General features: G+C 38.3%; 1 protein-coding gene across 7 annotated transcripts in view; it reads left to right on the forward strand.

Annotated features, from left to right (window-relative positions):
- CLIP1 (CAP-Gly domain containing linker protein 1) overlaps window positions 1-12,091 on the forward strand; it is a 65,832-nt gene that overhangs the window by 45,508 nt on the left and 8,233 nt on the right. For 4 of the 7 annotated variants that reach the window (XM_068654134.1, XM_068654136.1, XM_068654135.1 and 1 more), the window contains 5 exons: window positions 537-702; window positions 806-1,021; window positions 5,419-5,556; window positions 6,854-6,960; window positions 10,065-10,185. In XM_068654134.1, coding sequence (XP_068510235.1) covers window positions 537-702; window positions 806-1,021; window positions 5,419-5,556; window positions 6,854-6,960; window positions 10,065-10,185 — 748 coding nt within the window. Of the gene's footprint in view, window positions 1-536; window positions 703-805; window positions 1,022-2,045; window positions 4,332-5,418; window positions 5,557-6,853; window positions 6,961-10,064; window positions 10,186-12,091 lie in introns of all 7 variants that reach the window. The other 3 variants (XM_068654130.1, XM_068654131.1, XM_068654132.1) reach the window with 1 other exon arrangement.

Genomic DNA, 12,091 nt, shown 5'->3' on the forward strand with positions numbered 1-12,091 from the left:
TGTGACAAGTGAACTTAGTCTTTCAAACTAAATTAATCAAAATAGTGTCCTCTGAGTGATTGGAAGAGTTTCACTTTTATAATTTCTAAAATTCCTTGTAGCATATACTTATCACTGTCCAGGGCAAATGAGCATTTTAATAACATACTCTTTCATAATTGTGCTTCGTAATTATTTGGTTACAAGTTTTTGGGCTTTTATTTGGAAATAGAGGAGATACAAGGGTCTCTTTTTTGACCAGCAAGAGAAAATGTGGTTTCTTTCAAACAAAAATTGTGGGTAGAATAGTTCTTTATCTTTTTAGAACCCCAGGCTGGGGGCAAGTTTACTGGCAGCGGTGTTACTCTGCAGACAAGCAAGTGCTTAGACCCACTTGTGTATATTTAATTTAACAGAACATTCCCTATATGTTAAATAATTAAATCTCTTCCTAAATGTTTGGACAGAATATAGGACTTCAGCATAATTTAGAGTCTTTTATCTGTGCTTGTCATGCTGTCAGCAAAAAGTAATGTTCTTTTATTTGGTCTTTTTAGGCAGTTGGAGCAAATACAACTTGAGCTTACAAAAGCAAATGAAAAGGCTGTTCAGCTACAGAAAAATGTGGAACAGACAGCACAGAAAGCTGAGCAGAGTCAGCAAGAAACTCTCAAGACTCATCAAGAAGAGCTGAAAAAAATGCAGGATCAACTAATGGACATGGTAAGAAAAACATTAAAAAATACTCGCTAATTATGGGGAGAATAGTTACCACAGTGTACCACTGCACCTTTAACTGTGTTCCAACTGTTTTATGTTCTATCAGAAAAAGCAAATCGAGACTAACCAAAATCAGTATAAGGATCTTCAGGCAAAGTATGAAAAAGAAACTTCTGAGATGATCACTAAACATGATGCAGACATTAAAGGGTTTAAGCAGCATTTGCTGGATGCAGAAGAGGCACTGAAAACTGCACAAAAGAAAAATGATGAGTTGGAAACGCAGGCTGAGGAGCTGAAAAAGCAAGCAGAACAGGCCAAAGTATGTATACTTTGTTACTTTGCAAGTAATTTAAAGTTCATATCTTTGTATTTCAGTGAATACTGAAATGTTCTGTTGTTTTGTTTTGTTTTCTCAGATTTACCATTTTATAGTAGGGTTTTTGTGATATTTGTTTTGAACTTTTCCAGAACAAATTAATGTTGATTAGGGAAGTGAAGCATTCACAACTTACTGTTATCTTCTCTGGATTACACAAGAATCCATAAAATATGGTTCTTTCACATTAGCATTCTATGTTCATAGATATCTGGTTCAGCACAATAAGTTGGAGCCAGATGTTATTGTTTTCAGTGTTTTAAATGCATGAATTTTAAATAAAGTAAGTTGTAAAATATCTCATTTAAAGGTGTTGCACAATTAAAACGTTGCTCTGTAGTATGGTCTTGTGTTATATGCAGCTATTTGGTATGTATCTTGACTAGAATAATTTTCATTTTTTTCTCCTGTTTCTTTGATATTGCTGCTTACTTTCATCCCTTATTAGTTATTGGCTATAATCTGTTTATGCTTCATCAAAATGTTTAGTGTATAAATTGGCACAGGAGTTAACTTGTAGATACATCAATGATGTGCTGTTTTGAATTAAAAATGTCATGACAATATATCTTGGGGAGAATTAGCTACAGAAGGTGACTTTGAGAATTGGAAGTGAGTACCTACTATAACTCCCTGCATTTTACTTCATTAGATTCTGTGTCTCTTTCTGATTAATTTTCATTCAGAAAATTCATTGAGAGTAGTTTTTTAAAACCAAGATGAAGTCTGGTATGGAGGACCTCTCAAATCAAGATATTTTTAATTTAACCACCAAAAAGTATTCTTGTTGGTGTTTTGTAATGAAATATCAACAACAGTTCAGTTAGCACAGGGACTATGTGCCAGCGTATACACTTTTTTAAAAAAACTTAAATTACAGTAGCACTGTTTGCCCATAATGCACATTTCTCATTTGTCTGCTTGACTTCATTTTTGTTTTCCCTTCTCCCTGACTTTATTTCTTTAGTCCTTAAGCTCTGTGTTAGCATCAGCCAGAAAAGAGATTGAACTAATGTCAGACAAGATGAGGGGTTTGATATCAGAAAAAGAGACTCTGGCACAGGAGGGGAATACTTTAAAATTAGAGAGAGGTTCGTTATTATCAAAACTTCTAGAGTTGGAATCAAAGATTTTGTCAATGCAACAAGACCAAGAAGAACTTTGGACAATAAATGAAGAACTTAATTCAGAAAACAAAAAAATCCTAAAGCAGAGAGAAGCAGCTGAGGCCAAAAGCCAGCAGGAAAGCACAGAAAAGGTAGCACTAATTTCTGAGAAAGGCAAATTACTCTCTGAAATAGAGGCAGCACAGGCAGATCTTCTGAAGATAACTCAAGAAAATGATGTTCTCCGGTCTTCAGAGTCAACCTTGCTCCAACAGCTGAAAGAACTTCAGGCTAACAAAGATGCTATGGATGTGGCATGTCAGAAACATATCAAGGAACGAGAAGAACTGGAGCATTATCAGAAGAGACTTTTGGAAGAGAATGATGCAGTCATTAAAGACAAAGATGATGTCATTCAGAAGCTGAAAAGTTCTTACGATGACCTGGCCAGAGAACAGAGAGAGCTACTACAACACCTGTCAGCTCTGACTGCAGAGAGAGATTCGGCCCAAGATAAACACTTGGATCTTAAAAGTACACACATAGCCTTAAAAAATGAACGGGACCATCTATTGCAGATGAGTCAGAGTCTGCAGTCCGAGAAGGAGATGCTCCTTAAAAGTATAGAAGAGTTGCGCCTGAGTTCAGCTGATACTGTCAGTGAAAACCAGGCATTAAAAGCAAGAACAGAAGAGATGCTAACAGATCTAGAGAGTGAACATGAAGAACTTAAAAAGGTGATGAAAGACAATACAGAGCTGAAGGCTTCTCTTGCTAGTCTCACTCATCTTCTTGAGGAAATTAAATCCGCAAGAGAGACATCCAACTCTGAATGTATTCAGTTACTTCAAGAGAAAGAGGCTCTTTCTTCATCAGAACGAAGGCTTTTGGCTGAAAAGGATGAACTTCTAAATGAAAATAAGGTAATTACTGAAAAGCTTGCTAAGGCCACAGCAGATGCTATGCTTGCTGAGAAAATCTTTACTGAGAAAATAAATGAATTGAACTTGGAAAAGGAATCTGTTTTTTGTAAGTCATTGCAATTTGAAAAGCACAATGAAGCTCTTCTGAAAGAGAAGAATGAATTGGAGAGAAAATACGCAGAGCTCCTTGATGAGAACAAGTCTTCTACAAATGTAGTTTCTGATATGAAGAGAGAACATGAGCTGAATACCTTAGCCAAGAGAGCTCTGGCCCAAGAGAATACCACACTGCAAGAGTCCCTTGAAGCTCTCAAGGAAGAGCTAAATAAGATGAATCTAGAAAATCAAGAGCTAAAAGCTTGTAAACGTGACCTTTCAGATCTTTTGAAAGAGGCACAGGATGACAAAAGAGCATTAGAAAATGAACTGTCCGCTCTGTCTCGTGACAAGCAGGTCCTATCATCTTCATTCAAAACCTGTTCTACTGACATGGAAACAATGACCAGAGAGAGGACCGAATTACAAGATAAGTGTCAGAAATTAAAGGAAGAGCTTGAGAATATGAAAGAAAACTTAACCATAGAAAAGGAAGCTAGAAAACTGGATAAGGAGTCATTTTTGTTGGAACGTCTGAAGCTTCAAAATAACATCAGCTCCTTAGAGAAGGAGATAGAAGTGATGAGAGAGAAAAATAAAGAATTTCTGACTGAGAAAGAACGTTTGGTTCAGGAGAAAGAAAAATCCGAAACTAAACTGGTGGAAATAATTAAAGAAAAAGAAATCCTCTGTGCAGAAACAGAGCAGCTGGCTTCCAAAATTGAGCAACTGAAGAGTGACTTTACTTCCTTGTCTACATCAAAAGCAGAGCTCCAGGACTTGCACAGCTGTCTGTCCAAGATGCTGGATGATCTTCAGCGGAAACATGATGTGACTGAGAAAGAGAGAAACAAATTACTTAAGGAAAATGAAAGTCTGCTTGCTGAACAGAAGAGTCTGGTCATCAGTAGGGAAGAAACACTGAAAGAGAAGGAGAAATTGTCCAAGAACCATTATAAGTTGCAGGAGGAAGTAGCACTGTTAGAGCACACTAACATAGACCTCTCGGGCAAACTGCTGGTCTCTGAGGAAAAAAATCAGATGCTGCTGGAGAAGGTGAACAATCTGGCTTTGACACTAAGAGAAATTGAAACTCTCCAGGCCCAAACAATAATGCAAAAAATGGAGGTATTGAAACGTACAGTTAAACAAGTACGGTTATACTAATACTGAGCACTAACTCCATGGTTTCCTCTCTGCACTTCATTGCACAATCAGCACTTCATCTCAGGGTAAATGGGCTGGAGTTTTGTTCTCAATATATTTCTTTTTTTTTTTTTTTTTTTGTTAAGTTGTAACTGAGTCTGAAAGACATTTTAACTATAATAATTCTTTTTAAATTATTTCTAAATATAAAAGCCTATGTTGTCGCTGAATGTTGCAAGAAAACAACATAAACTGTGAATAAAAGGAAGTCTTGTTTTTTGAATCTGGTGGAAGAAATCGGGCAGTTCCTCTGGTGAAGTACTTCTCAGCTTAATAGCTAGTGTAGGCATTACATCAAACTACAAATTTGAGTTATTCAAAAAATATAAAACAATGGACTACTCCTGTAAATATAATTGGATAATTAAAAAACAGTGCAGGAGAATCATTTACATTTGCATTATAGGCCTTCCAGACTGTTAAAGATATTGGCATCTCTCATGTTCTTTTTATTCACAGAAGTGTTTGTATTCACCGCCAACAAATTCTGAATAGTATTTTGAATTTCACCTTGAATTTCACTCAAAGCCCATAAAATCACTTAGGATATATTGAATCCATAATGAACAATGCTAAAATGATGTGATAATTGGTCTATTTCCTAATTATTTTTTTGTTTTATATTCAAATTTTTATCAGTTGTTATAATTCCACATTTTCTGAAAATAGAAACGTTTGTTGGAAGTGAATATCTACGAACTACTACTGTCTAAAATATTTGGAAGTCTAAGAGCAATCACAATCGTAAATAGAAATCCAGGAAAAAAAATAAAGAAAGGAAGAAATTGTCTAAGTGGTGACCCAAGCATGGGGTTTCTGCATGGAACTGAATCTACTCATGTCCGTTTATTTTTACACTTTATGCCAGCTTCAGGATGCAAATTCAGAGATGAAGTCCTTCTTTAATTGGAAAGCATCTGGCAAACAGTGGAGCTGTGCATAAAGTATTGTGGGTTTCCTTTCAGAGGTCCCACTGTTTTTTTCTACTTCATCCTCACTTTGTACACAGGCTGTCAAAATGGCAGAAGATGTTTTACAGACTGTGGAGAAGGTGACCAAAGAGAAGGATGCCATTCACAAAGAAAAGATCGAAACTTTGGCTTCTCTGGAGAACTCTAGACAGACAAATGAGAAGCTGCAGAACGAGGTAACCATATTTAAATGCTTTTATCTGAAAAGTATTGCCTGGTTTGTAAGTGACTTGGATCTTTCTTGAAGTGTCTATGCAGTGAAATATGTGTTGTAGGCTTTGATTACTTTCTGGGATGAAACCAAAGGCAAAATCATGCTTCAGTTCCCTGGTTGTATGGGTTGCAACTTCACACCCCAATGAAGTGCTGCAAGGTCTGACTAGGTACAAATACCACTGACTTATGCACTGTACAAATAAATGCATGGGCACAGTTGTCCCAAAGAACTTACAGTCCAAGAAATACATCAGTTCCTCAAGGGACCCGTTCATCAGTCTATGCCCTTCCATCAGTTTGTGATACATCAGGGTTTGAAAGCAGGGAAAATGTCCTCACTAATCTCTCTTACACTCTTTGGCCTCAGAGAATCTTGAACTAACATTGAACTGGGAACTTTTCTGCAGATCTTGAGCACTCTGTGGCCCCTCATTGATGGCTATTTTCATCTTTTGCATCTCCTGTAATAATGGGTAGTGAACAGCTGGACTAACCTAAATGCAACAGCTTGTTCAGAAATGGTAATGATTTCCAAGGAGATCTGATAGCTCGAGAATTAAAATCAGTGACGTTAATAGTGGCAGGAGTTCACTTTCTGGATTAAAAAAAAAATAAGGCAACCACAGGGTCCTGTAATGCCTTGAGAGTGACTGAAGATTATCCGTTATGTAAGATAATGTGTCACTGAATGTGAACAAATAAGGTTCACAAGCTTGTGGTATTTATGTGGTAGATACAAGCTCAGTAAATAGATATGCAGCAATTCAACCTGTGCAACACGATCTCGGGAAGGAATTGATTACTTACGGTTGCAAGCACAGCATTCAGCCTCCTGTTTCTTGGAAGTAAAGGTATGGGAAAGCAAGAACTTCTTATCAGTTATCTTAGAAGAATAAATATCAAAGGGAACAGCTATTTTTAACAAGAAATGTTGAGGTAGAAAAATAATGCTTTGAGTTGCACAGCATTTAAAATGGAGGTGCTTTGGAGCTTTACATTTTATACCAGGATCTATACATCAGATTACTGTAAGCTGCTCTTCAGTGGACACCAAGTTTTTGTGCTGCTAGACTTGAGTTCAGAAAGGCTCGTAACACATTTTGCTAGACAAATGCTTCTCAGTGCAAAGTTGGAATTAATTTAATGAGTAAAGATGAAAAAGTGGATCAGCTCAGGTCACTTTCTCCATTTTTCTGAATGCTGCAGCTGGAAACATTACAGTTTCATTTGTGTAATGAGATTTTTTTCCTCTTTAAGTTGGACATGCTTAAACAAAACAACTTGAAAAATGAAGAGGAACTTACTAAATCAAAAGAGCTTCTAAACCTAGAGAACAAGAAAGTAGAAGAACTTAGAAAAGAATTGTAAGTATTGCAATGTGAATTTGTTAAACCATTACTTTTACCTTGCATTAAAAACAGTCTTTCAGTACATCTCCAGTACCCTCGCTTATAAGGCAGATCACAATTAAGTTCTAGTTTGACATGCATTGACACGCATATAACTTCAAATCAGAACACTGCTCCTGAATTTCTCAAGTTATTGAAGAAATCCTTCACTTCAAGCTTGGTTTGAAATGTTGTTTGTTGGAGGAAGTATATCGTTCTGCCACCTGAGGGCACTAGATTACTTTAAAGATTTTACTGTAAAGAAATCCTGTTTGGATTTGATTACAGGTATACTTGGAGTGCTAAATAGTTTTAAGAGGCTTTGTTTATAGAAAATCTGGTTCTGCTTTCATTTTTCATTGATGGCCTTATCCAGTTTATTCCTGGTGCCATGCTACGGACTGATTTTCTAACTGGTACCATACAAATGCCATATATAGAACTATGTAAACGTAGAGTTAAGAAATTAACATTTGAGATGCTTTATTTGAGAAGCTACCTCTTATGAACTACAAACGAATAACATGTGGCATTGTACACAAATTAACTGCAAAGCATCTGATATAAAGTAATTTGTACCTGGAATGTCGTTGTATCAAAGCTTCTAGTGTGCCACCATGAATAAAAACCCAGCTGAATTATTGCTACCCTGCAGTAGCTGCATGTCCCCTGGCTTTCAGAGATGTAAAGCATTAAATCACAAGTCCCTGTTCCCAGTCAGAAAAGCATTTCTTGATTAGCAGAGTGAGAGCTGGAATCTGGACTGATAGCCAAGAATAGCTGTGACTAATTATTGTTATTAGTTTCATAAGTCATTTTGTGACAGTTTTTATTGCTGCTCTGAGGTGAAGACAGGACACAAAGGAAATCAGCACACAGAATAAATTCTAAGTTCTCTATGACTGACAGTTTTTTACTGCTTACATTTTAAAAAACTGCATGCCTGTATAGAAAGCAACCTCATTTGAGAAAGGCTGGATTTCATTCTGCAGTTGCTGCCTGCCTCTGTGCACGTGGGAAATGCCAAAGCAAAATAATGATTTCTAGACTAGTTGCTCTAATGCTTAGGACAGCATGGGGCAAGCAGACTGATTTCATGGAAAGACAAAATATATTAGATTGTAATTTGTCAGGCAGAATTTATTTATAGAAATTACTTCCTTAAAAACCCTCTGTACTGAAAGGTGTTCTCATGATTCTGATAACTGTGCTTTTTATTTATTTATTTCTTCTTAAGATTAATACAGACAGTTGCTGGATATGGTCTCTAGTCATCAGTGGTATGAGACATTGTGGATAAGTGGTCTCTGGTCTGGTTGACATTTAGTTGATCTTTGTCATAGTTATTTTGTGTGTTGACTTTTTTAATTACAGTAAAGCGTTAGCTTGATGATAGGCATTTCTTGATCAGTGGTAACGAGGACAGTGAGAAGACCTCTGAGAGGTCAGTTGATGAAGGTGGTGCCTTGCCTTTGTGAAAGAGAGAGGAAGTTTTGTCCCCAGGAGCTGTGGCTGTAGGTAGGGCAACACTGCTGCCTCCAGAGCAGCGCCTTTTGAAGGTGGGAAGATGACAGGATCATAGAAGATAGTATAATAGAATTGGTTCGCTTTGTCAAAGAGCTTCTTCCATGGAAAAATAGGATGAAGAAAATCAGAACTAACAGCTGGATGTTGTGTATTCATTTAGCATTGCCTACTGTCAAGCGTACTTGAAGCTATCAATTTAAAATTCCTGGGTACTAAGCACAGGGGAGTGTTTCACACAGACTGACCCCAGTGTTTTGTGTGTGCTTTAGTAATACCCCAAATTTCTGCTTTAATGCCAAAAGCAAAAAGAGGAGACTGGTTAGTACTGCAGCTCAACAAACAATCACAGTTGAAAATAGGCACATTCCTGCATCAGTAAGTATATTCATACAGAGATAATTTGAATCAATAGTCGGTGATGTGAGCTAGCCTGCTTAGTCCAGTCTAGGTGGTTTAGATTGGAAATTGGTCAAGGACTAGATAACTAAAAGTTGGTGTAGAGCTCAGAGATTGACTAAGATTTTCCAACCATTTCTTCATATTATGTGCTAAACTCTAAATCAGACTTTGTTTTGTTCAAATGTGCTCAATAACAAACTTCAGAGTTGTTTTATTTTGAAGTGCTTGAATAAGTTTCTGACTTACGGGTTCTTCTACCTCCAATGGCAATAAAAATATTTTTAATATTCCAGTCAGGGTTGAACTCTGTGCAATATTGGCACATAGGAGTACTGAGAGTCCTTGCTACCAAAACAAAACCCAGACAGAAGTTCCCATTTCATGAAGTGAAGGACACCTTTTTCATTTTTTAAAATATGTTGTCAGATGTTATAAGAACTTGTGTTAGTCACTTATGCCACAGGCAAGCATGCAATTTTCATTTTTATTTTTTAAGTTGAAAATAAACGTACTTTAAGGAAATCACATGTATTAGTAACAACATAAGCTAATGGAACCTACAGATCCATTTTTATGGCTCAGATTTTGTTTTGTCTTCTTTTTGGTGTCCATTAAGCTAAAGAGAGCAGAGTCGATGTTTTCCGGGTTTGCCTCCTGTGATCCTGCACATTCTTGGTTGTTCGGGTGTCAGACCTTGTAGGAAGTATTTAAATAAGTGGAACCATAAACTTTTTTATTTTTTTAAGCAATTCTCAAGTTTTTCCTACAAAATACGCAGACGTTAATTTCTGAGAAATCTGGGCTATAAATACAAAGCTCACCAGCAGTCCTGTCAAACCACACTGTATCAGGCACGTTTTTGAATGCAAGTTCTTGTTGACCATCGGAAACATGCAGGACCTGCATGCTGAGCTTACCTTGTACTTCCCTGAGCACCTGCTACATGCCAAGGAGAAGGAAGCAGTCATTTTGTGCTGCCACTGCCTTCCAGGGCTAGCCCTATCTGTGTGCATCTGAGGCATGGCGCGTCACCTTTCTTATAGATCGCCACGTGACCTAGATGTATTTTTCCAAGCTGTGAAGCTGATTCTCTCCCACAGTTTTTTCTTGCCTCTCTCGTTCCTATGGTAACAATGCACTCTCTGTCCTCGCAGCGAAGCGCTGAAGCTGGCAGCTGCTCAGAAGTCCCAGCAGCTTGCAGCTTTGCAAGAGGAGAACGTGAAACTTGCCGAGGAGCTGGGCAGAAGCAGGGACGAAGTCACAAGTCATCAGAAGGTAGAGTGGCTGGAACGTTTCCTGATCTGTGGTGAAAGTGCTGTACATGCTGTTTCCACTGCTGTCTGGGTGACGTTGCACTGCATGTTTGTGATTGAAAGATGAGTTGTTCTGAGAATATTTTAAAATAAATTTGGAAACCACCTGCATTGGGAGGTTAGAACTGCAGGCTAACAGAAGGTTGCATAACCTGTGAAGGATACTTAGGAGGCTTGGAAATAAGCATAAATTAGATATTCTTTAGCCAAATGTATTAGCAGACACTTGCTATTTCTGTCAGGAATGATTTTGCTATACAATTATGAAATCTCCATCTAATCAGAACTAAGGAAATCCATTTATTTAATTCTTCTCCTTATTCTTGCTCTCTCTTCCCACTAAAAAAGAGTATTTAGGATGTCTTTCAGCATACTATTTAAAACTGCTTGGTTGGAGTCTATAAAAAGCACTATGCACACATATGCTTGCTTAGACTCGATACTGTGCATGTACACGAACAGTGTTGCAGTCAGGTACCGGGTACATGGAGGACTAGAATTGAGGTGAGATTTTTTTCTGGCAGTAGTTTATAGTGAAAAAAGACTACTTAGTTGTTTATTTCTACTTATTACATTTACACGTGCTAAAATCTTAAAGTATGGGCTTAGTTATACAGCTTCTAATGCTGGTACTTGCCAAAAGAGATATTAGATTTAAATTCATTAAACATGGTGGTTTTATTTCTCGTGGAGCAGTGCCTGTGATAGCCACACCATGAAGGCATCTTTGGAAGCTCTAGTCCAAAAGCACGAGTGTGTAGGACATGTTTTACACGCTGCCTTTCTGAGCGAGCACTTCTGCAGAAGGGTATGCCTGTTCTCGGTGGCAGTGGAACAGATGTCTTCCATTCTGCAATGTAGGGTAATGCTTTTAAAGCCAAGAGGCTGACTTTTTCCCCCAGGGTACCTGCTTTGAAATACTGAGGATGAGTAAATACAGATCTAATACCGATCTGGCATGTTTCTAAATCCTTTTGGCTGCTGCTAGGAGCAATGCACGAGCTTCTTCATCCTGAAGGGCCTTTGGAGATGATTAACAAGAGTCCCAGACGTGTGGGCTCCAGCACTGACTCATTCCGCATCTGAGTAGTGATGTGACAAGAGAATGCTGTCATCCTAAACAGCCAGTGGGAGCTCTGCACCCCACTCCCACTTGTTTTCTTAAATTATTTCAGAATCTTTGAGGCAACCTGTTATTTTCAGAAAAAGTTGTAAATTGAAAGTGATTCGGCGACACTGGTCAAATCCTTCTGCCTAATGTACACGGCCAGGGTTGATGTTCGGAAAGTGCCTGGAGGAAGGGACCCTTCAGCCCCCCAGGTGTAGGCTGGCAGTGGTGATTGCAGCCTCACTCTGTGGCCTCTGTAGTTTCCAGATGAACTTGCAGAGGAGTCTTGCTGTCTGCATCCTACCGACCTGTGGGTCTATCAGCAGGGATCCTCTAATTGCCAGGACAGAGAAGTCCACGAAGCACAGAGTCAGTAATATCGCAGATTGTAGTGCTCTCAGATCACTCGCACCATGGTCTTTTCTTTCTGTGAGCAGATAACTCCAGTAGATTGGATTTGGAGGTCTGCTAGAGCTTGAAGCAACAGTCTGCTTACTGCAAATTTCAAGTCTGAGCCTTGGCAACGTGGCAATGCTGTTGCATTGCTTAAATGTAATGTTTGGGTTATGGCACCTGTACGCCTAGCTGCATGGCCTCCCAGCAGCCTGGAAGAGGCCTTGCACATTCCAGGAAATTCTTGTCATGACGAAAGGAACAGAGGCAAAATGGTATCATGTAAAATGCAGGTTTCTTTCAAGATGTCACATCACTAACGAGCACAGCTTTCCTCAGTGCAGCTCTTACTGATGACACGTGCAGC

Source organism: Anas acuta, chromosome 17 (genome assembly GCF_963932015.1).
Source record: "Anas acuta chromosome 17, bAnaAcu1.1, whole genome shotgun sequence".
Classification (NCBI taxonomy): Eukaryota; Metazoa; Chordata; class Aves; order Anseriformes; family Anatidae; genus Anas; species Anas acuta.